At 37.8% G+C, this 25,276-nt stretch overlaps 1 protein-coding gene across 2 annotated transcripts; it reads right to left on the bottom strand.

Annotated features, from left to right (window-relative positions):
- Window positions 1-20,014: 20,014 nt before the first annotated feature.
- Cdc37 (cell division cycle protein 37) lies at window positions 20,015-24,170 on the bottom strand. Of its 2 annotated transcripts, none has more exons than XM_067756554.1 (4): window positions 24,003-24,170; window positions 23,690-23,944; window positions 22,490-23,149; window positions 20,015-20,785 (listed from the first exon to the last, which is right to left on the bottom strand). In XM_067756554.1, the coding sequence occupies exons 1-4, from the start codon at window positions 24,033-24,035 to the stop codon at window positions 20,495-20,497; spliced, it is 1,239 nt and encodes a 412-aa protein (XP_067612655.1). In that variant the 5' UTR covers window positions 24,036-24,170; the 3' UTR covers window positions 20,015-20,494. The 2 variants fall into 2 exon arrangements, with proteins under 2 accessions (XP_067612655.1, XP_067612656.1); XM_067756555.1 differs by having other exon boundaries at window positions 23,741-23,944; window positions 24,003-24,168.
- Between the last annotated feature and the right edge of the window lie 1,106 nt (window positions 24,171-25,276).

Genomic DNA, 25,276 nt, shown 5'->3' on the forward strand with positions numbered 1-25,276 from the left:
ATCGATGGAATTAACATAAGATTTATCAAACTAATCCTTCCTTTTGTTATCTCTCCGCTTACTCACATTTTCAATTTTTCTGTAACTAGCAGTAGTTTTCCTAGTCAATGGAAAATAGCCAATGTTGTCCCAGTCCCCAAAACTAAGTCTCCGAGTTCCTGCAATGAGTTTAGACCGATAAGTCTGTTGCCTTCTTTATCGAAGGTATATGAGAAGTTATTGGCAACGCAAATAACTGATGATATAACTACGAATAATTTGCTATTGGACATCCAGTCGGGTTTCAGAAGAGGGCACAGCTGTGCGTCATCCGTGTTAAAGATTCTTGAAGATATACGTCCAGCCTATGACAATAATGAACTCACTGTGTTAGTACTACTGGATTTCTCCAAAGCTTTTGATACGGTTGATCTCAAAATACTTCTTTTCAAGCTCGAAGCCAGCTTTAATTTCAGCCCTTTTGCAATCAAGTTAATACGAAGTTATCTCTGCGAGCGATTTCAACAGGTTCAATGTGATAACCAAGTCTCTAGTCTAAAACCAATCACATCTGGTGTTCCACAGGGGTCGATCATAGGCCCAATATTGTTTACACTCTTCATCAATGACATATGTACTTGTTGCCACAATGCCTCCATACATTTATAAGCAGACGATACCCAATTATACATGTCTCGACCTACCGGTCTTCCCGAATACTTATTTGCTAGACTGAATGAAGATTTAAAACGTATAGCAAACTTGGCTAACCTAAATAAACTATCTCTCAATGCAGCTAAATCTAAGGCGATTAGCAAATACATCAAATGACCTAAACAACCTTCCTGATATTATTCTCAATGGAGATAAAATAATTTTTCATGATGTGGTAACTAATTTAGGTTAAAAATCAACTCTAAACTGACTTGTGTTGACCATATAAACCTTTGTGGTGAGCAAGATATATAATACCTTGCGTAATTTATACAGAACTGCCTATTTGTTACCACGAGACGCTAAGATGAAACTGGTCAAAGCTCTAATAATACCTCAAGTCTCCTTTGGTGAACTAATATACGGTAACCTGGACTCAATGTCACTCAAAAAATTGCAGCTGGCCTTTAACAATGTTGCTCGGTTTGTTTTTTCTAAAAATACATTTGATCACATATCTTCGTATGCAATACAGATTCTCGGATGCGATATTTCTAATCTCCTAAAAATGCGAAATCTCTGTTTTTTGCATAGGCTAATACACTCACAAAAACCGCAGTACTTATTTAACAAACTAAGTTTCTGCCAATCTACATGGACTTTGAATCTATTAGTCCCGAATTTTAAGTACACAACGTCATCCAGAATGTTCTTTGTCAGTACAATCCGTCTATGGAACTCACTCCCATACGCGACTAAAGCTATTAGGAAAGCAGGATGTTTTAAGCAGGCAGTATTATCTTTTCTCAACCCTTAAATTACCATTTAATTATATATTTTTATCCTTGTCACAAAAATTTTGAGCTGAGGATGTTTAATTGTTAAAGAATAAGCTTATTATCTTTCTAACTCTTGTATTTACATTATACTATATTAGATTATATTATATTATACATATTACTATTTTTATTTTTGATATTGTAATGCGATTGATGTACTATCTAAAAGACTATGCCTTACTTGTACAAAAAACTGAAATAAATGAAATGAAAATGAAATGAAATACGGTTGTCAAAAGGAAAAGTTTCGTAACATGGTCCAATCAGTAAAGCTTTTGGGCTTTTAGTCGTTACACTACAAATGCTCAAATCTGCGTATAGTTTATACAGCTCAACATTAAATCTTCTAAACACGCTGCTGGCGTCAAGGACGACCACAAATTTGTCGGATTCTCCATGGGCCGTACAGTGGTTTAAACGGTGCAAAAGAATAGATGTTAGAATTGTCAAAACGCTTTCTTACATATTGTTATTTATAAGCTAATTGAATGGATGTTTCGAAAAGGCTCTTTCGATTTCACTGCTTGTTATATAACACTGGACCACGAATTTCAACTTTTTCTCTTTACCGGAAACGCCGTTATGAAATTCGTATGTAGAACCACCCCCTGATTTCGAAAATTGAGTTGATTTTTGATTCTATGGTACCGTTTTTGAGATATTTGCAATTTACCGTTATTCGAAAAAACCAAAAAGAACGGCTCAAGAAATTTGGTTGCAGAATCGGAAAGACGATAAAATTTGTTATAAACGCATCATACATTCTTTTTAAGCTATTGCATAGATTTTATCGCGGGCTTGGCGACTAAATCAAAAAAAAAAAACCGTAACGGATATTTGTCAAAAAAGATCCGAAAAGGTTTGAAAAGGTTCGAAAAGTTTCGTAGAGGTTCGGTGTTAGCAACAGGCCAAATACATAAAATTGGATCTCTATCATAAACAGCGGTGGGCACCACTACATTTACACGGTCACCAAATTGAGAATGTGTTAGTAAACACGAACGCGTAGCGAGCACGAAAGCAAAATCAATTATTTATTTAGTTTGATTTCAATGCTTGAACCATTGTTTACTATATAGTTTGGCAGCTTAAGTAGAGGTTATGTTGCGAATAGAGTGGAAGGCAGTGGACTAGGCAATCGAATGTCATATAATGAAGGAATGGTGTTCGGAGTTTTTTCAAAGTTAAAAAAAAAAATGATAAAAGCTTTAATATAAATAAAACTATTGTATTAATAACAAAAAACACGCCATATATATTATGTATACATTAATTGGCAAGGATTATCTCACTTTAAAATTTGAATTAAATAATCTAAGGTTTTTTTTTGAAACTGAGTCGAGAACTGTGCGTGTGAATGTGCGAATTTTCACTGATCAGCTGTTAGTTGCGCTACTTGGTAAAATTTACAATGGCTTGAACGGTGAACACGTGTCACATGCAAACTTTGGTACTCTGTTTTAAGCGCGCGTGCGACACTTCCTCACTGTACGACCATCGAAATCAAACTAAAAGAGCTGTCGTTGATTTCACGAAGTAGCCATTGTGCTATCGCTTATCGTATACATATATGGTCGCTTACAAGCCAACCTAATAAAACCGCACTGCGTTTTTTAGCGCACGCAAACAACTGGCGTTTTTTGCCCTAACCCAAATAAGCATGCGTTGCGACAATGTAAAGCATGTGTGCAAACGTCAAATCTAAATGTCACGCAGAACAAAAATTGGAAATCGAGTTAGGTTTTCACGCAGCAAACTCAATTTGAGTTGCTCTCATACAAGTTGTATGTGCATGAGACATTTTTGACAGAAAATGACTTGCGTGCGTTTATATTAGGTTGGCTTGTTTGCAGGTGCTAAGCTCACGCCCACCCCGGATCATAAAGTTAAAGTTAAAGTTAAAGTGAATGTTAAAGTTGAAGCGAAAGTTAAAGTTAAAAATAAAGTTAAAGTGAAAGTTAAAGTTAAGGTTAAAGTTAAAGTTAAAGTTAAAGTTCAAGTTAAAGTTAAAGTGAATGTTAAAGTTAAAGCGAAAGTTAAAGTTAAAAATAAAGTTAAAGTGAAAGTTGAAGTTAAAGTTAAAGCTAAAGTCAAAGCTAAAGTTAAAGTTAAAGTTAAAGTGAATGTTAAAGTTAAAGCGAAAGTTAAAGTTAAAGTTAAAAATAAAGTTAAAGTTAAAGTGAAAGTTAAAGTTAAAGTTAAAGTTAAAATCAAAGCTAAAGTAAAGTTAAGGTTAAAGTTAAAGTTAAAAATAAAGTTAAAGTGAAAGTTAAAGTTAAAGTTAAAGTTAAAGTCAAAGTTAAAGTAAAGTTAAGGTTAAAGTTAAAGTTAAAAATAAAGTTAAAGTGAAAGTTAAAGTTAAAGTTAAAGCTAAAGATAAAGCTAAAGTTAAAGTCAAAGTTAAAGTGAATGTTAAAGTTAAAGCGAAAGTTAAAGTTAAAGTTAAAAATAAAGTTAAAGTTAAAGTGAAAGTTAAAGTTGAAGTTTAAGTTAAAGTTAAGGTTAAAAATAAAGTTAAAGTTAAAGTGAAAGTTAAAGTTAAGGTTAAGGTTAAAGTTAAAGTTAAAGTTAAAATCAAAGCTAAAGTAAAGTTAAGGTTAAAGTTAAAGTTAAAAATAAAGTTAAAGTGAAAGTTAAAGTTAAAGTTAAAGTTAAAGTCAAAGTTAAAGTAAAGTTAAGGTTAAAGTTAAAGTTAAAAATAAAGTTAAAGTGAAAGTTAAAGTTAAAGTTAAAGCTAAAGATAAAGCTTAAGTTAAAGTCAAAGTTAAAGTGAATGTTAAAGTTAAAGCGAAAGTTAAAGTTAAAGTTAAAAATAAAGTTAAAGTTAAAGTGAAAGTTAAAGTTGAAGTTTAAGTTAAAGTTAAGGTTAAAGTTAAAGTTAAAGTCAAAGTTAAAGTAAAGTTAAGGTTAAAGTTAAAGTTAAAAATAAAGTTAAAGTGAAAGTTAAAGTTAAAGTTAAAGTTAAAGTGAATGTTAAAGTTAAAGCGAAAGTTAAAGTTAAAGTTAAAAATAAAGTTAAAGTTAAAGTGAAAGTTAAAGTTAAAGTTAAAGTTAAAGTTAAGGTTAAAGTTAAAGTTAAAGTTAAAGTCAAAGTTAAAGTAAAATTAAGGTTAAAGTTAAAGTTGAAAATAAAGTTAAAGTGAAAGTTAAAGTTAAAGTCAAGGTTAAAGTTAAAGTAAGTTTTTTTTTTTTTTTTGTGTTTCGTGGAAGGAGGAAATGCTTTATGCACTGACCGGGATATTTAAGCCTCACTGCGAGACTCTCCGAGTGTAGGACTCCCTTCTTCCATGAAGGCCTACCCACTAAAACCTAACCTCCCACGGCCCGCGCAAATCCCCGTACCTGGGACCGCGTTTAGCATTACTTCGGGTACGGGTGCGCGCTACGTGAGCTCTATGGCTACTCTCACGCTAATGGGCTAGGCATCCGTCTTCTCGTTTACTGGTAAGTATATGCCTCACATATGTGCTGACCGTATCCCATTTGTCTCTTCGACAGGTCATGTTATTAATGACACTGCCCGGGGATAGGTCGCCAAGTACCTCTTCTGCCCTCCTTCGCTGATGGGAGAAGTGCCTGCATTCGAAGAAGGTGTGGCGTACATCGTCTATTTCCCCACAGTACAGGCAGCTCGGGCTATCAACTTTACCCATTCTGTGTAGGTATTTGCGGAAGTAACCATGTCCCGTTAGAAACTGGGTCAGGTAAAAGTCTACCTCTCCGTGCGGTCGCTTCAACCATGGATTCAGTTCAGGGATTAGTTCCCTAGTCCACTTTCCTACGATGCTGTTGCTCCACTGATCTTGCCAACATCGGATCGATTCTTCACGCGCCTGCATGGCAACAGCAGCTCTACTTGCTTGCGATCCGTTGTCATATATTGTTTTTCTTTCCTCAACGAGAAGATATATCGGTATGGTTCCCGCAACGACCAGGACAGCTTCAGCTGATACCGTGCGGTAAGCCGAAGATATTCGCAGCGCCCCTCTGCGTTGGACCGAGGTGAGGGCGACTCGGTTCTTCCGGTATTTCATTGCGTCCGCCCAGATTTCTGCACCATATAAGAGTATAGAATCCGAGGCTGATGCAAGCAACTTCCTTGTGCATGGCTTTGGGCCACTTGTGTTTGCCATTAATCTACTCAACTGCGCTATTATGCGCGCAGCTCTTTCGCAGGCCCCTCGTATGTGATCCGAGAAGTTGAGTTTGCTGTCTAACCTCACTCCCAGATATTTCGTTGAAGCGAGTGTTTCTATTGGCTGGTCCCCAACCATCATGTTCCTGGTAGTGGGAATACGTCTTTTTGTGAGGATGACGATCTCCGTTTTGGCTGTTGCTAACTGGAGACCGTGCTCAGCCATCCACCTATTTACATTACGCATGACCTGGTTTAATTTTAGCTGTGCCAGCTCGCAGCTTGGTGCTGTTATCACAGCTGCCACGTCGTCTGCAAATGCAACGAGGAAGGTGCTTTCTGGCATGTCTAATCGAAGAAGACTGTCGTAAGTTATATTCCAGAGATCGGGACCTAGTACCGAACCCTGGGCTGCTCCACCTGTTATTTTTACCTTTTTTTGACCGTGAGTACTTTCATATATTAAGTACCTCTCTCTTAGGTAGTCCCTTAAAATTTCTAACAAATATTGCGGTACTTTGAAAGTGCTTTCTAGTGCCTCAAGCATGTCCTCCCACCTAGCTGAGTTGAAAGCGTTTTTGACGTCCAGCGTGACCAGCAACACTATAGGTCTTGCTCTGTGGCACGCTGTCTCGGCTTTCTTGACTGCGTCTATAACTTCTGCTATGGCATCGATTGTGGAGTGCCCCCTCCGAAAACCATGCTGTCTGGGCGACAGTCCTCCGGCGTCCTGTAACGCTCTGGTGAGGCGTTGCTTCAGGAGACTCTCCATCAATTTCCCTGCTGTGTCCAACATACATAGGGGACGGTAGGATGATGGAGAGTTGGGATCTCCTTTCCCTTTTGGAATGAGAACCAGTCGTGCTGTCTTCCATATGGTGGGGAAAATTCTTTCTTCGAGACATTTGTTGTACATGTGCAACATAAGTTCTGGGCAGTCGTTTGCAGCTAGTCTAATTGCCTCCGCGGGTATTCCGTCGGACCCAGATGCTTTCCTAGGTTTCATAGTTCGCACGGCAGTTTTAAGCTCTTCTTCTTGGAATGGTTCCACGTTGCGATCTTCATGGGTAACGTACCCGCCCTCCCTAGGCAGTTGGGTGGGAAACAGGCCATCCACAATGTTCCTTATTTGGTTCTCGTCCATCAGCTGGTTTGGCGGACGGAACTTCTTCATTACTATCTTATATCCCTGCCCCCATGGGTCTCGATCCACTTCCTCGCAAAGCGCTTTCCAGCACTTAAGCTTGCTTTGCTTAATGGCAGCACTAAGAGCTTTCTTCGCTCCTTTGTACGCTTCCGACTTTTCTAGAGCCTTAGGCCTGCCGCGCGCGCGAGTTGCTAGCCTTCGCATCCTGTGGCATGTTTTCCGCAGCTCCGCGATTTCGCTATTCCACCAGTATACCTGCTTTTTACCCCTCCACACTCCCCTCCGTGGCATAGAGAGGTTGCAAGCGTGGCGAAGACAGCTCATTGTCTTTTCAACCATCTCTTCCGTCGGACTGGAGTTGTTGATTATCCGTCGGGCATCCCCCAGTACTGATGCGGAGAACGTGGCAGAGTCGACCTTGGATAAGGTTAAAGTTAAAGTTAAAGTCAAAGTTAAAGTTAAAGTTAAGGTTAAAGTTAAAGTTAAATTTAAAGTTAAAGTTGAAGTTAAAGTTAAAGTTAAAGATAAAGTTTGTTTTTTTTTTTTTTTAAGATAAAGTTAAAGTTAAAATTAAAGTTAAAGTTAAAATTAAAGTTAAAGTTAAAGTGAATGTTAAAGCTAAAGCGAAAGTTAAAGTTAAAGTTAAAAATAAAGTTAAAGTTAAAGTCAAAGTTAAAGTTAAAGTTAAATTTAAGGTTAAAGTTAAAGTTAAATTTAAAGTTAAAGTGAATGTTAAAGTTAAAGTTAAAAATAAAGTTAAAGTTAAAGTGAATGTTAAAGTTAAAGTGAAAGTTAAAGTTAAAGTTAAAAATAAAGTTAAAGTGAAAGTTAAATATTAACTTCTCATTTATTCAATAAAAGTAAAAAATTTGTTTTCTTATCGGTCACCACGCTTAAAAAGGTTAACTTGAATTAATATCAAAGAAAACCAAATGTTGCATTATAATTGCATAAGTTGATAATATGCAATAGCTTTACCGCGGCAGCCCCGAGTGCCACACGTCCTTTTTTTGCTCTACCAGATAGTTTTCGAGATATTAGCTTATCATTTCAGATTTTTGTTTTTTTTTTATGAAAAAATATGAAAAAAATTACTTTTTGCGAGGGCAGCATTCCAAAACCACAACTTTTTTTCCATATATTTTTTCTTTGCGTAAAGCTCTGTTTAACTAGAAAAAAGATAAGCTATCATCGAAGAAAATCGATGCAAAACTACGTAAGTTATAAGCGATCAAATAAAAATACCCAGGTTGCGCAATTTCAACGTATACCTTAAAACGTATGTATGGTATAAAGAAGAGTGAAATATCTAGCTATGCTCTGCTCCTATTTAGTTAAAAGTTCAATTTGTGAATGAAATTACCCATATTTTTAACTTTTTTTTTTAAATTTATTTATGTTTATTCTATATTCTAACAATCTTTATCTTAATTTGATTTTACTATGTAGTCGAAATAATTATGTGTTCTATTTTGACGCTTATTCAGTTTAGGATCGGTTTCTCTTATGAGAAACCAGCAGTAATCACCCATCATTGCGACGTCCCAGAATCCTTGATGTCGATTCTCAATTAATTTCATTTGCTGATGAAACCTTTCGCCATGTTCGTCACTTTCGTCGCCAAGATTTGCCGGAAAAAAGCTCAAATGTGAGTGCAGAAAGTGAATTTTTAAAGACATATTTACGCCTGGAAAGAAAATATTAGTTAGGTAAACAAGTTATAGAATTTTGGGAAATTAATTTTAATAAGCCTTTAATATTTACCCATTTTCGCATAATTATTGATTAAGTCGTTCAGGTTAGGGCTTTTGTGTCTACCGAGAAAAGAAGCAACGACCTTTTCAAAGGATTCCCACGCTGCTGCCTCAACTGATGACAGTAGTCCTTTGAATTGATTATTGTTGATCAACTTTTTTATTTGTGGTCCAACAAAAATACCTTCCTTTATCTTGGCTTGAGAAATATATGGAAAATTGTTTTCAAATAGTCGAATGCTTCGCCTTCTTTGTCCAAAGCCATAACAAAGTTTTTAATGAGACCGAGCTTGATGTGTAAGGGTGGAAGCATGATTTTCTCTTTCTTGACAAGAGGTGTGTATTTGATGTTATCCACACCAACGGTAAACTCGACTCTTTCCGGCCAATCCTTTCTGACGTAGTGGTCCTTACGAGCTCGGCTATCCCACTTGCAGAGGCAGCAGCAGTGCTTGGTTTAGCCACTTTGTAGACCGCATAGCATTGCAACGACTTTGAGATCAGAACATATTTTCCAATCATGCTCTTCATATGTGATAAATTTGAGTAGTTTTTGCATTTCCTCGTAGGTTTCCTTTGTATTTACTGCATGTGCGATCAGAATAGAAGGCTTTTTGTTACCAATATGCAATAATATAGCCTTCAAACTCAGTTTATTGCTGTCTATGAACAATCGCCACTCTTTTGAATCATATGTTTGACCAAACTCTTTGAATAAACCAGAAATGTCGTTGCAGTAGAATATACTGTCTTTCTTGGTATAGTGTTTGGAAAATGGTTCGTGACGAGTTCTACAATATATCACCTTAACATCGGATGAGACAAATTAAAATTTTTGCATACGAGAAGTGTGGATCTCGGCCTTTTCCTTGGATAGTTCCAAATCTCTTATCCAATCATTAAGTTGTGCTTGTGACAGAACGTTTCTCTCGTTTCCCATGCGAAATTCAGTACAACTTGCTTCCCCGCACTCAGATATTACTGTTGCCAATGGAACTGGATCCGCAACTGCCATTGAATGTAGTATTGGTAATGTCACTGTAGGTACGCCGGCATAGGTTACTCTTCTTGATCTTCCAACGCCAAGTACTTTTGTTTGACAAATATAACACTCTATTGAATGGCAAGTAGGTTCTCTCCATATCATTGGTGTATCAAATTTTATTTGTTGTCCTGATTCCGACTGAATCAATTCTACTCGACACGATGTACACAAAGTGTTCGGTGTCCATGGTTTTTCAGCATTTTTAGGCTCAATGCCAAAATACTTGGAGTATAAAGTTTTGATATGATCTGATAACACTCGTCGTCGCCCTATATTATTTATTTTTCTTACAGACTAAAAGCTATGCGTATCAAACAACGGAAAAACTTAAAAATATGATAGTATATTGGCCATACATGAAACATAACATATCTGGATCGTTATTACACTCAAATTCTCGCGTCCTTCATACTTACCCATAAGTGACGGAAATACATGTTTATAACTACATGCCTACAATAGGTTTCGAACCCAAACACTCCTTCCTTTCGATGCAACCACTCTACCTACTATAAAACAATACGAGTATGAAAAGTACTATTTGATTTATTTAAATAAAAAGTATTATCATTGTTATGGCGTTATTCGTTTATCCGGACTTTATCCCATTTGCACTTTATACCTTTAATATATGTATGTATACATACATTGAAGTTGTGCAACCTGGGTATTTTTATTTGATCGCTTATAACTTACGTAATTTTGCATCGATTTTCTTCGATGATAGCTTATCCTTTTTCTAATTACACAGAGCTTTACGTAAAGATATCTGGAAAAAAAGTTGTGGTTTTGTGAATGCTGCCCTCGCAAAAAGTAATTTTTTTCATATTTTTTCATAAAAAAAAAAACAAAAATCTGAAATGAGAAGCAAATATCTCGAAAACTATCTAGTTGAGCAAAAAATAATGTATTATGCGTTTATAGCAAATTTTATCGTCTTTCCGATTCTTTAAACTTTTTTGCTTGACCCGTTCGTGAGATATACGAAATTAAAGGGAGCCATCTTTTTGGTTTTTTTAAATTGCAAATATCTCAAAAACGGTACCATAGAATCAAAAATAAACTCGATTTTCGAAATCAGGGGGTGGTTCTACATACGAATTTCATAACGGCGTCTCTGGTAAATTTTGGCCGTCGACCAGTGTAATCAGTAGAAAAGATCGGAGAATCTATATATGTATGAATGTTCGGCGATAAAAAGCGTGCTTTGCAAACAGAGTATATAAATTTTGATTGGATAACGGTTGGTTTTACAGGTATAAAGGAATCGAGATATATATAGACTTCCATATATCAAAATCATCAGTATCGAAAAAAATTTGATCGAGCCATGTCCGTCCTTCCGTCTGTCCGTTAACACGATAACTTGAGTAAATGTTGAGGTATCTTAAAATTAGCAAAATCGGAGAACGACCACGCCCATTTTGAAAAAAAAATTTTTAAAGTCGAATTTTAACAAAAAATTTAGTATCTTTACAGTATATAAGTAAATTGTGTCAACATTCAACTCCAGTAATGATATGGTGCAACAAAATACAAAAATAAAAGAAAATTTCAAAATGGGCGTGGCTCCGCTCTTTTTCATTTAATTTGTCTAGGATACTTTTAATGCTATAAGCCGAACAAAAATTTACCAATCCTTGTGAAATTTGGTAGAGGCTTAGATTCTATGACGACAACTGTTTTCTGTGAAAATGGGCGAAATCGGTGGAAGCCACGCCCAGTTATTGATACACAGTCGACCGTCTGTCCTTCCGCTCGGCCGTTAACACGATAACTTGAGTAAAAATCGATGTATCTTTACTAAACTTAGCCCACCTACTTATCTGAACTCACTTTATCTTGGTATAAAAAATGGCCGAAATCCGACCATAACCACGCCCACTTTATCGATATCGAAAATTACGAAAAATGAAGAAAAAAGCTATAATTATATACCAAATACAAAAAAAGGGTTGGAACATGGTAATTGGATTGGTTTATTGACGCAAAATTTAACGTTGGAAAAAACTTTGTAAAATGGGTGTGACACCTACAATATTAAGTAGAAGAAAATGAAAAAGTTTTGCAGGGCGAAATCAAACGCCCTTGGAATCTTGGCAGGAATACTGTTCGTGGTATTACATATATAAATAAATTAGCGGTACCCGACAGATGATGTTCTGGGTCACCCTGGCCAAACTTTTGTCGATATCTTGAAAACGCCTTCACATATAAACTAAGGGTTACTTCCTTTTAAAACCCTCATTAATACATTTCATTTGATACCCATATCGTACAAACATCTTATAGTCACCCCTGGTCCACTTTTATGGCGATATCTCTAAAGGGCGTCCAGCTATAGAACTAAGGCGCACTCCGTTTTAAAATACTCATTCTCATTACATTCCCTTTTAAAATACTTTCATTTGATACCCATATCGTACAAACACATTCTAGAGTCACCCCTGGTCCACCTTTATGGCGATATCTCGAAAAGACGTCCACCTATAGAACTAGGGATCACTCCCTTTTAAAATACTCTTTTATACCTTCCATTTGATACCCATGTCATACAAACATATTCCAGGGTTACCCTAGGTTCATTTTCCTACATAGGGATTTTCCCTTTTTTGTCTCCAAAGCTCCCAGCTGAGTATGTAATGCTCGGTTACATCCGAACTTTGCCTCCCTTACTTGTTATACTCAGTTGAGCAGAGCTCACAGAGTATATTAACTTTGATTGCATAACGGTTGGTTGTACAGGTATAAAGGAATCGAGATAGATATAGACTTCCATATATCAAAATCATCAGTATCGAAAAAAAATTCGATTGAGCCATGTCCGTCCGTCCGTCTGCCCGTTAACACGATAACTTGAGTAAATTTTGAGGTATCTTGATGAAATTTGGTACGAAGGTTCCTGGGCACTCATCTCAGATCGCTATTTAAAATGAACGATATCGGACAATAACCACGCCCACTTTTTCGATATCGAAAATTTCGAAAAATCGAAAAAGTGCGATAATTCATTACCAAATACGCATTAAGCGATGAAACTTGGTAGGTGAGTTGAGCTTATGACGCAGAATAGAAAACTAGTAAAATTTTGGGCAATGGGCGTGTCACCGCCCACTTTTAAATGAAGGTAATTTAGAAGTTTTGCAAGCTGTAATTTGGCAGTCGTTGAAGATATCATGATGAAATTTGGCAGGAACGTTACCCTTATTACTTTGTGTCTGCTTAATAAAAATTAGCAAAATCGGAGAACGACCACGCCCACTTTTTAAAAATTTTTTTTTTTAAATTCAAATTTTAAAAGAAAAGTTAATATCTTTACAGCATATAAGTAAATTATGCCAACATTCAACTCCAGTAATGATATGGTGCAACAAAATACCAAAATAAAAGAAAATATCAAAATGGGCGTGGCTCCGCCCTTTTTCATTTAATTTGTCTAGGATGCTTGTAATGCCATAAGTCGAACAAAAATTAACCAATCCTTGTGAAATTTGGTAGAGGCTTAGCTTCTAGGACGGTAACTGTTTTCTGTGAAAAAGGGCGAAATCGGTTGAAGCCACGCCCAGTTTTTATACACAGTCGACCGTCTATCCTTCCGCTCGGCCGTTAACACGATAACTTGAGCAAAAATCGATATATCTTTACTAAACTCAGTTCACGTACTTATCTGAACTCACTTTGTATTGGTATAAAAAATGGCCGAAATCCGACTATGACCACGTCCACTTTTTCGATATCGAAAATTACGAAAAATGAAAAAAATGCCATAATTATATACCAAATACGAAAAAATGCATGAAACATGGTAATTGTATTGGTCTATTGACACAAAATATAGCTTTAGAAAAAAACTTGGTAAAATGGGTGTGACACCTACCATATTAAGTAGAAGAAAATGAAAAAGTTTTGCAGGGCGAAATCAAAAGCCCTTGGAATCTTGGAAGGAATACTGTACGTGGTATTACATATATAAATAAACTAGCGGTACCCGACAGATGATGTTCTGGATCACCTTGGTCCACATTTTGGTAGATATCGCGGAAACGCCTTCACATATACAACTAAGGGCCACTCCCTTTTAAAACCCTCATTAATACCTTTAATTTGATACCCATATCGTACAAACACATTCTAGGGTCACCCCTGGTCCACGTTTATGGCGATATCTCGAAAAGGCGTTCACATATAGAACTAAGGCCCACTCCTTTTTAAAATACTCATTAACACCTTTCATTGGATACCCATATCGTACAAACAAATTCTAGAGTCACCCCTGGTCCACCTTTATGTCGATATCTCGAAAAGGCGTCCACCTATAGAACTAAGGCCCACGCCTTTTTAAAATACTCATTAACACCTTCCATTTGATACCCATATCGTACAAAAAAATTCTAGAGTCACCCCTGGCCCACTTTTATGGCGATATCTCGAAAAGGCATCCACCTATAGAACTAAGGCCCATTCCCTTTTAAAATACTCAATAACACCTTTCATTTGATACCCATATCGTACAATCAAATTCTAGAGTCACCCCTGGTTCACCTTTATGGCGATATCTCGAAAAGGCGTCCACCTATAGAACTAAGGCCCACACCCTTTTAAAATTCTCATTAACACCTTTCATTTGATACCCATATCGTACAATCAAATTCTAGAGTCACCCCTTGTTCACCTTTATGGCGATATCGCGAAAAGGCGTCCACCTATAGAACTAAGGCCCACACCCTTTTAAAATTCTCATTAACACCTTTCATTTGATACCCATATCGTACATAAAAGTTCTAGAGTCACCCCTGGCCCACATTTATGGCGATATCTCGAAAAGGCATCCACCTATAGAACTAAGGCCCACGCCCTTTTAAAATACTCATTAACACCTTTCATTTGATACCCATATCGTACAATCAAATTCTAGAGTCACCCCTGGTTCACCTTTATGGCGATATCTCGAAATGGCGTCCACCTATAGAACTAAGGCCCACACCCTTTTAAAATTCTCATTAACACCTTTCATTTGATACCCATAAAATAAATAAATAAATGTAAGGCGCGATAACCTCCGAAGAGATCTAAGGCCGAGCTTCTCTTCCAATTTGCGTCGTGCTCCTCTTGATTTTTCCCTACAAATTGGCCGGACGGGACCTATATGTTTTATGCCGACTCCGAACGGCATCTGCAAGGCAGATGAGTTTTCACTGAGAGCTTTTCATGGCAGAAATACAATCGGAGCGCTTGCCAGACACTGCCGAGGGGCGACCCCGCTTAGAAAAATTGTCTTCTAATTGAAAAATCTTATTTCTAAAATGTTTGATGTTGCTTTGCCCGGGAGTTGAACCCAGGGCATACGGTGTGATAGGCGGAGCACGCTACCATCACACCACGGTGGCCGCCGATACCCATATCGTACACAAAAGTTCTAGAGTCACCCCTGGCCCACCTTTATGGCGATATCTCGAAAAGGCATCCACCTATAGAACTAAGGCCCACTCCCTTTTAAAATACTCATTAACACCTTTCATTTGATACCCATATCGTACAAACAAATTCTAGAGTCACCCCTGGTCTACCTTTATGGAGATATCTCGAAAAGGCGTCCGCCTATAGAACTAAGACCCACGCCCTTTTAAAATACTCATTAACACCTTTCATTTGATACCCATATCGTACAAACAAATTCTACAGTCACCCCTGGTCCACCTTTATGGCGATATCTCGAAAAGGCGTCCACCTATAGAACTAAGGCCCACACCCTTTTAAAATACTCATTAGCACCTTTCATTTGATACCCATATTGTACAAACGCATTCTAGTGTCACCCCTGGTCCACTTTTATAACGATATTCCGAAAAGGCGGCCACCTATAGAACTAAGGCCCACTCCCTTTTAAAATACTCATTAACACCTTTCATTTGATACCCATATAGTACAAACAAATTCTAGAGTCACCCCTGGTCCACGTTTATGGCGATATCTCGAAAAGACGTCCACCTATAGAACTTAGGCACACTCCCTTTTAAAATTATCATTAACACATTTCATTTGATACCCATATCGTACAAACAAATTCTCGAGTCAGGCCTGGTCCACCTTTATGGCGATATCCCTAAATGGCGTCCATCTATAGATCTATGGCCCACTTCCTCTTAAAATACTCTTTAATACCTTCCATTTGATACACATGTCATAGAAACACATTCTAGGGTTACCCTAGGTTCCTTTTACAACATGGTGATTTCCCTTACTTTGTCTCCACAGCTCTCAACTGAGTATGTAATGTTCGGTTACACCCGAACTTAGCCTTCCTTACTTGTATTTTTTATACTCAGTTGAGCAGAGCTCACATAGTATATTAGGTTTGATTGGATAACGGTTGGTTGTACATATATAAAGGAATCGAGATAGATATAGACTTCCATATATCAAAATAATGAGGATCGAAAAAAATTTGATTGAGCCATGTCCGTCCGTCCGTCCGTCCCTTAACACGATAACTTAAGTAAATTTTGAGGTATCTTGATGAAATTTGGTATGTAGGTTCCTGAGCACTCATCTCAGATCGCTATTTAAAATCAACGATATCGGACTATAACCACGCCCACTTTTTCGATATCGAAAATTTCGAAAAACCGAAAAAGTGCGATAATTCATTACAAAAGACCGATAAAGCGACGAAAGTTGGTAGATGAGTTGAACTTATGACGCAAAATAGAAAATTAGTAAAATTTTGGACAATGGGCGTGGCACCACCCACTTTTAAAAGAAGGTAATTTAAAATTTTTGCAAGCTGTAATTTGGCAGTCGTTGAAGATATCATAATGAAATTTAGCAGGAACGTTACTCTTATTACTATATGTACGCTTAATAAAAATTAGAAAAATCGGAGAAGGACCACGCCCACTTTTAAAAAAAAAATTTTTTTAAAGTAAAATTTTAACAAAAAATTTAATATCTTTACAGTATATAAGTAAATTATGTCAAGATTCAACTCCAGTAATGATATGGTGCAACAAAATACAAAAATAAAAGAAAATTTAAAAATGGGCGTGGCTCCGCCCTTTTTCATTTAATTTGTCTAGGATACTTTTAACGCCATAAGTCGAACAAAAATTAACCAATCCTTTTGAAATTTGGTAGGGGCATAGATTTTATGGCGATAACTGTTTTCTGTGAAAATGGGCGAAATCGGTTGATGCCACGCCCAGTTTTTATACACAGTCCTCCGTCTGTCCTTCCGCATGGCCGTTAACACGATAACTTGAGCAAAAATCGATATATCTTTACTAAACTCAGTTCACGTACTTATCTGAACCAACTTTATCTTGGTATGAAAAATGAACGAAATCCGATTATAACCACGCCCACTTTTTCGATATCGAAAATTGCGAAAAATGAAAAAAATGCCATAATTCTATACCAAATACGAAAAAAGGGATGAAACATGGTAAGGTAAGGATTGTTTTATTGACGCGAAATATAACTTTAGAAAAAACTTTATAAAATGGTTGTGACACCTACCATATTAAGTAGAAGAAAATGAAAATGTTCTGCAGGGCGAAATAAAAAACCCTTAAAATCTTGGCAGGTATTACATATATAAATAAATTAGCGGTATCCAACAGATGATGTTCTAGGTCACCCTGGTCCACATTTTGGTCGATATCTGGAAAACGCCTTCACATATACAACTACCACCACTCCCTTTTAAAACTCTCATTAATACCTTTAATTTGATACCCATATCGTACAAACTCATTCTAGAGTCACCCCTGGTCCACCTTTATGGCGATATTTCGAAAAGGCGAACACCTATAGAACGAAGGCCCACTCCCTTTTAAAAATACTCATTAACACCTTTCATTTGATACCCATATCGTACAAAGTCTAGAGTCACCCCTGGTCCAGAAAGGCCCACTCCCTCTTAAAATACTCATTAACTCCTTTCATTTAATACCCATATTGCGCAAACGAATTCTAGAGTCCCCCTGGCCCACCTTTATGGCGATATCTCGAAACGGCGTCCACCTATGGAACTAAGGATTACTCCCTTTTAAAATACTCATTAACACCTTTCATTTGATACCCATATCGTACAAACGCATTCTAGAGTCACACCTGGTCCATCTTTATGGCGATATCTCGAAAACTAAGGCCCACTCCCTCTTAAAATACTCATTAACTCCTTTTGTTTGATACCCATATTGCACAAACGAATTCTAGAGTCACCCCTGGTCCACCTTTATGGCGATATCTCGAAAAGGGGGTCCACCTATAGAACTAAGCCCCACGCCCTTTTAAAATAATCATTAACACCTTTCATTTGATACCCATATCATACAAACAAATTCTAAAGTCACCCCTGGTCCACCTTTATGGCGATATCTCGAAAAGGCGAACACCTATAAAACGAAGGCCCACTCCCTTTTAAAAATACTCATTAACACCTTTCATTTGATACCCATATCGTACAAACAAAGTCTAGAGTCACCCCTGGTCCACCTTTATTGCGATACCTCGAAAATGCGTCCACCTATAGAACTAAGGCCCACTCCCTCTTAAAATACTCATTAACTCCTTTCGTTTGATACCCATATTGCACAAACGAATTCTAGAGTCACCCTGGTCCACCTTTATGGCGATATCTCGAAAAGGGGTCCACCTATAAAACGAAGGCCCACTCCCTTTTAAAATGCTCATTAACACCTTTCATTTGATACCCATATCGTACAAACGCATTCTAGAGTCAACCCTGATCCATCTTTATGGCTATATCCCTAAATGGCGTCCACTTATAGAACTATGGCCCACTCCCTCATAAAATACTCTTTAATGCCTTTCATTTGATACACATGTCATGCAAACACATTCCAGGGTTTCCCTCGGTTCATTTTCCTACATGGTTATTTTCCCGTATGTTGTCACCATAGCTCTCAACTGAGTATGTAATGTTCGGTTACACCCGAACTTAACCTTCCTTACTTGTTTTTAGTGTGGATGACTTCAGGCACACTTCACGATTATTAGCCGTGTTTTTTAACACGCGTATATCCGTTTACGCTTAAACTTTATATTGACTGCTAAGAGACAAACTATAAATACACCTCTGAAATTGCTGCGCATAAATTTTGTCCTACTAAATTTCAATACGCATTATACTCAGATGTAACTGAAATATGTGTCTTTGTTTCACCCTGTACACTAATTCTATGTATTATATGTGTGTCCACAATTCATCGCAACTGATTCAGCTATATGTTATACCCTATGGCCATCAGAGCGTTGCGTCTCCGCTTTTCGGTACACCCTGTTGCTGTAGCTAGTTGTTTTACCACAGCCGCTAGATGGGTCTCCTAAGCATTATCTAAGCGAAGATAGGCGTTTTTTAACACGCGCAAACGAAACGTATACGCGCGTGTTAAAAAACACGGCTATTTTAAAGATCGTTTTGGCACTTTTCCGTTGCAATTTTGGGACAAAATTAGGACCACTTCTGTATTATTTTCGGAACCATTTCGGGTCCAGTTTGGAACAATTACAGCATCACTTCGGGATTGTTTCCGGAATCATTTCAAGACTATTCCGAAATAATTTAAAATTGTTACAGGATTACTCCCGGAATAATTTTGAGACTATTATGGGACACCAATTTGGAACTATTCCAGGATCACTTCGGGATTATTTTAGTATTTCGGAAAATTTTAAGCATTATTTCTAGACTATTTCGAAATAAAGCGTGACGAGTCTTACGTGAGATGTGATTTTTTTACGAACACCGAATAAATATATTTCGTAGGAAAAAATAATACTAGACACTTTATCAAGTTTCGGGGAGGAATGCGAAGGAAAACAATGCAGGAATGACAAAACTATTCGAAAACTGCCACGAAAGTCTTAAACATTTTCATCATAATTACAGAATTTGTATTTAGAGAAAGGTATGCAAAGGGTTGATATACGCAATACAAAGCTTTATAGCTTCCGCAACCCAATTATCCACCTCACCTACGGAAATCCAGTTAAAAATATAAATTTGTTATGCTATTATTTAATAGGTGAGGCTATGGCGGCCTAAAGTACGTCAAGGAACTAGAGGGTGGGGAGGAGGCGCGATGGCCTAGAAGGTTCAATGGGGTCATATCAAAGCGTGTCCGACAGGGAAAGGTGTTATGGAAAAATATTTCCTCGTGTTCTGTAAAAATAATAGAAGCCAGCAGAAATTCCGAGCACAAAGCATTTTAAAACTCAAATTTTCCTCGTTTCTATTAAAAATTTTCTACAGCGTTTTGGGTCATTTATATCAAGCTCCTTTTATAACTTCTTCGGTAACATATTGATATTTTCCTTGTTGCATTACGAATATTTCTGAAAAAATTAGTCTTTAAGACAAACTCTTTATTGAGAAGAAACAAAAAGGAATTTAATCCTATACATGTATAAATGTACATACATATATAAAAGAGTAAATTTATTCTTTTACATATTTATTTTTTTAATTTTTATTTTTAATTTAAAGGATGGCTTTAGTTTTATAAATAAAAATACGAGTCATATATTTATGAGTGATTACAAGAATGGATTAAAAAAATGAAACAAACTAAAATTAATATTATTAAACAATACCTTTGATGACAGGAAGAATTTACAAACATGTCTATGCAGTACTATGTAACAGTTATGTACCTTATACAGGTATGCGCGTTTTCTTCTTATACATATACATACTATAAATTTTTCTAAATATTATAACAAAATTATATGTTGTATAAAGAATATTTGCAAGAAAACTGCTTTTTTTTGACATACATATGTATAAGAAATTTTACTTAAACCATGTAGACATTTCTAACTGCAAACGTTACTATCTAATTCAGACACTAAATTTGTATAAACTATGTATGTAACTCTCGCTCGCGCTTCGACTCATCAACAACATATCCTCCCATTTCAATCTAAATCATTGGTACTCACACCACTGTATATTGGTTCTTCTGCTGTGGTTGTTTTTGATTTATCATCACTAGACTCAGTCTTTTGTATGATAACTGGCGATTTTTTTACTTCCGATTCCGCTTCTTTCTCATCTGCATCAGCCGCCTCACGATCTGCAGCATTTGGCACCCATAGCCCAGAATCGACACAACGCTTCATATGATATTTGGCTTCATCAACAGGCATTTCGGCAATTGTTTTTTGTAATAGCTTAATATCGCGAGATTCAAAACATTTTTGTAGAGACTGCAAGAGGGAAAATTGAGTTTGAAAAACTTATCTTTACTATATATGTTAAGTATTTGAAATGTAGTTAGTCTTATAAAAACGCTGAACAAAAAGAATACTCAACTAAATGTTGGGAATGAGCAAATTATAATGGTTTAGAATATATCCGTGATAGGCATGCCTGTTGTTGTTGTTGTAGCGATAAGGACACTTCCCGAAAGCCTTGGAGAGTGTTATCGATGTTGATGGTCCTTTGCTGGATGCAGATCCGCTACCTTCCGGGTGCCAAGCCCGATTTGTTATGACCACAAGCGACCTTCTTGGCCATACCGCCCTCCAACCCCCTAGATCCATGAGTTCGTGGTCGCCAGAGCCTCGGCTCTTAATGAAACAGGATTCGCCACAGATAGGTGAGGTTGATAATTGGGTGTGGAGAAGCTATATATTGCGCTCGCAACCTGAAAGGGTTGCGCTACACAACCCCTTGAATCAGGTATTTTAGTCGCCTCTTACGAAAGGCATACCTACCGCGGGTATATTCTGACCCTCTAACCCGCCGGGGGACAGGCATGTATGTTTTAACAGGTGGCTAGAATATACAGACTCGATGGTTCGGGGATAATAAAACAGTGTGCGAGTTAGTCGGGTTATTACCGGATTTATATCCGGCAGAGGACTGCCCGCATCTCAAATACAAACAGCATTGACAAAGAATAGCCTTGAGGATAGATAATTATGGCTTGGCACAATCAAATCACGAATCCAAGAAGACCTAAGAAATTTAGCTTCTCATACAGGTAAGCGTGTCCTTCGGCTAGAAATATGGTCGAATTTGGCTAATCCGAACACGTAGAGCATTGGTGTGGTTGTAGCGATAAAGACACTCTCTGAAAGTTTTGGAGTGCTATCGATGTTCATAGTCTTTTACCGGATATAGATCCGGTAACACGCACCATTGAAGTGCAAGCCCGACCATCTCGGGAAGAATCTAAACTTTCCACATTGAACATTCTAGGCCATCTCACCCCATAGTTCCATGAGGAATTTGGTGCGCCAAATCCTCGGCTGCTAAAGAAGCAGCATTCGACACGCTTAGTTCAGGTTGACGATTGGGCTGGAGAAGCTATAAATTGAGGTGGAAACCTCTTGAAAGGGTTGCGCTACACAACCCCTTGGACCGTTTGGGTATTTTGGTTGCCTCTTACGATAGGCATATATGCCGCGGCTAGCTACATTCAAAGCACGCTATCCCGCTGGGGCTACGTCAATCTTATGCGCATAGTTAGAACTTAGTTTTTTGTATATCGGTCACAGAAGTATTGAAAAAAATTCAATAGCTGTTAAAATGGTCAGCCGACGTCCCAAAATTAATATAAACGAGGCGAACAACTTCATGCTACCACTATTTTTTTATAACCTGACAAAAAATACGTTATTAGAGGAATTATCGTGATCGAGGTCTCTTGAGCTCCTTATGGCGTATACCATCAAGCTTTTTCACAGGAACTAACAGGATGAGGTCAATACATTACTTTCTATGCCGATGTACAGGACTTCCGAAAATAATATTCATATTTCTAAATGCACGTATTTCCGTCAGCCTGACAGAGGTATGGAGGGAAAGATCTCTCGCTCCTACTTGAATTTATGCAGAGAAAAGCGAGTGGTTTGTGATCGAGAATATTTGCCGTCATTGTTAAAAGCTGAAACAAAATAACTCACCTCAGGTAGTGTATCAAACACATCTGCTGGATCTAGTCCACCAGGCCCAAGCCGCGCTTTTCGTTCCTCCTCTTCCGCTTCGGCCAACGCTTCTTTAATCTTTTCCTGGGCACGCTTCTTTATGCGATCTTTGAAACCTTCTATTTCACTTTCAAATTGTTCTCTATACTCTGGTACACAATTTTGTATTTTCGAAAAGAACGAACTAACGCAGGAACGTGGATCTACGTCTAATTGTTTGGCAAGTTCTAATATATATTGCATACAAATACATTGATGCGCAACATGCGCCATAAGTTCATGTTTTTCCTCCATTTCCAAATTTATTGACCAAATAACTAGATAATTGGCTGTATCCTCACAAACCAATTCGAGGTGTTGTTGTAGGAAACGTTTGGAATCATCATATTTACGCAGCATACCATATTGTTTACATAATTTTTCATTTTCTTTAACAAATTTTTTCATACGTGCTTCCTTTTCTTCTTCAGTTAAATTTTCATCCGCTTTACGCACAGCTTGTTTATTTAGCACAGTTTTCTCGAAACCGGGTTTACTTATAGTATCCACATTCCATGGTGCCCTTTTCTCTTTCTTCACAAGTTCTTCCTCTTGCCGATCAAGTTCTTTGCCTTCTTTTTCAATTTTCTCCAATTGCTTCTACAAAAGAAAACAGATTTTGGGTAATAGTCTAGTTGAGGGGTCGACTGCTAATACGCTACCAAAAATATCGAGAGAGGTGTCAAACGACGCGTCTTGACATCAGTATTAATAATCCGAAGGCGGAAAATAAAAATATTAACGCGTTCAAAAGATATAAACGAAAAACCGAAAAAAGACCCGCGGGTACTTCCGAAACCGGGGGTCGGATCTATAGTATTTTTGCGCAGAACACCTTTCTGCGTTGGCGGCCTTTGGCCGCGATTATAAAAAATAACCCTGGGCTACGCCATGCCAAGTCCGGGTGTGTGGTATAACCGTGGCTACCGCCACGGTGATGCACAATTTTTTTTGGGGGTACAAACACAACAACAACCACATGGAAATCGCCAACTTCAAATGCAAATATCTCCGGACAGAGATAAAATTTTTCTTTTCCGCCATCGGATTATTGTTCTCGAGATTAATACGCGTCGTTTGACACCTCCCTCGATATTTTTGGTATCGTATTAGCAGTCGACCCCTCAACTAGACTATTACCAGATTTTGTTGAGCACTATATTTGTGGAATAGGTTTGCAGGCTTGTTTACCTTGAGCTCCGCTTCATCACCGTCTTTCTTTTGGATGCGTTCCTTGACATCTATCAAACGCGCTTGATAGGATTGCTTTTTCTTTTTGAACTCTTCCTTTTCTTGCTCCATTTCGGCCATGCGTTCGATGCGCGCCTGATGACGCCAACGAAATAGCGATGGTGTATCGATGTTGGGATGTGTGTCATCCTCATCATCTGAAATCTATTTTACAAGGGCTGTAATGCGAAACCAGAAAAATACGTATAACTACTTCACTTACTTCAATATTTTTCCATTTACTGTAATCCACCATTTTTCTGGCTTTCTTTCAACTCCTTGCGTTGATTTTTATAACAAAAGATATATTTTTTTGAAAATTGTTAAATTTTTCCTTTACGTCGATTCGCTGTATTTGCTAGAATTTTCTTTTGACGTATTTTGACAATTTTCGAAAGGAGCCAGAAAATAGAACACGAAAGACAGAGTGCTCCAAATATATTAAAATGTTTGGAGAATGACTACAGACTGACTAAGTAAAAGGGCAAACAAAGATTTGGGTAATGTTGTTGTTGTTGTAGCAAAGCTTCGCCCTGCTAACAGCCGCGACCGATCACAAATTGTCATCAATATCCTCTTGCCGTTTCAACAGGGGTGGACCATAAGGAAAGGGGTGATAGAGGCGTAGGTTCCACATAACAATTAAAGAGATGGTTGGTGTCATGTGTGGACACATTGCAAGCGGGGCATACATTTTGTATGTCGTGGTTGATTCTGGATAGGTAAGAGTTTAACCTGTTACAGTATCCAGAACGAAGTGGAGCAAGAGTGACACGCGTTTCCCTGGGGAGTATGCGTTCCTCTTCCGCGAGTTTTGGATACTTTTTTTTAAGTACTGAATTCACCGGGCAATTCCCGGCACAAAGGTCCGACGCCTGTTTATGGAGTTCACCAAGGACCTGCTTGTGTTTTTCGCTTCATACGGCTGGGTTTTCAGGTGACGCATTCCCTCAAAATGCTTACGGAGATGACTCCTTAAGCCCTAGGCGGTGTTAGTTCATCAATCAGATGTCTGTTGGGATGCTCAGGTTTCTGGGTATTCAACAGGAACTGTTTAGTCTGCATCTCATTTCTCTCCCTGATGGGGAGTATTCTCGCCTCATTATGCAGATGGTGTTCTGGGGACATAAGAAGACAGCCCGTGGCAATTCTGAGAGCAGTATTTTGGCAGGCCTGTAGCTTCTTCCAGTGGGTAATTATTAGGCTTGGCGACCATAAGGGTGACGCGTAGCACGTAATCGGCTGGCTAATGGCTTTGTATGTAGTCATGAGCGTTTCTTTATCTTTTCCCCAGGTACTGCCAGCGAGGGATTTAAGGATTTTGTTACGGCTCTGAATTCTCGGAACAATTGCGGCTGCGTTCTCACCAAAATGTCGATCCTGATCAAACGTCACACCCAAGATTTTGGGGTGTAGGACAGTCGGTAGCGTAGTGCCATCGACGTGGATGTTCAAAATGGTCGACATTTGGGACGCCCATGTTGTAAATAAGGTCGC

This window comes from Eurosta solidaginis, chromosome 5 (assembly GCF_040869045.1).
Source record: "Eurosta solidaginis isolate ZX-2024a chromosome 5, ASM4086904v1, whole genome shotgun sequence".
Classification (NCBI taxonomy): Eukaryota; Metazoa; Arthropoda; class Insecta; order Diptera; family Tephritidae; genus Eurosta; species Eurosta solidaginis.

Excerpts from the sequence above, each read along its gene's own strand:
- Cdc37 (XM_067756554.1), bottom strand. The coding sequence starts at position 24,035 with ATGGTGGATTACAGTAAATGGAAAAATATTGAA. Across the intron at positions 23,150-23,689 it reads ATAGTGCTCAACAAAATCTG|AAGCAATTGGAGAAAATTGA; the intron begins GTAATAGTCTAG and ends TTTCTTTTGTAG. Across the intron at positions 20,786-22,489 it reads TGTTTGATACACTACCTGAG|TCTCTACAAAAATGTTTTGA; the intron begins GTGAGTTATTTT and ends TCCCTCTTGCAG.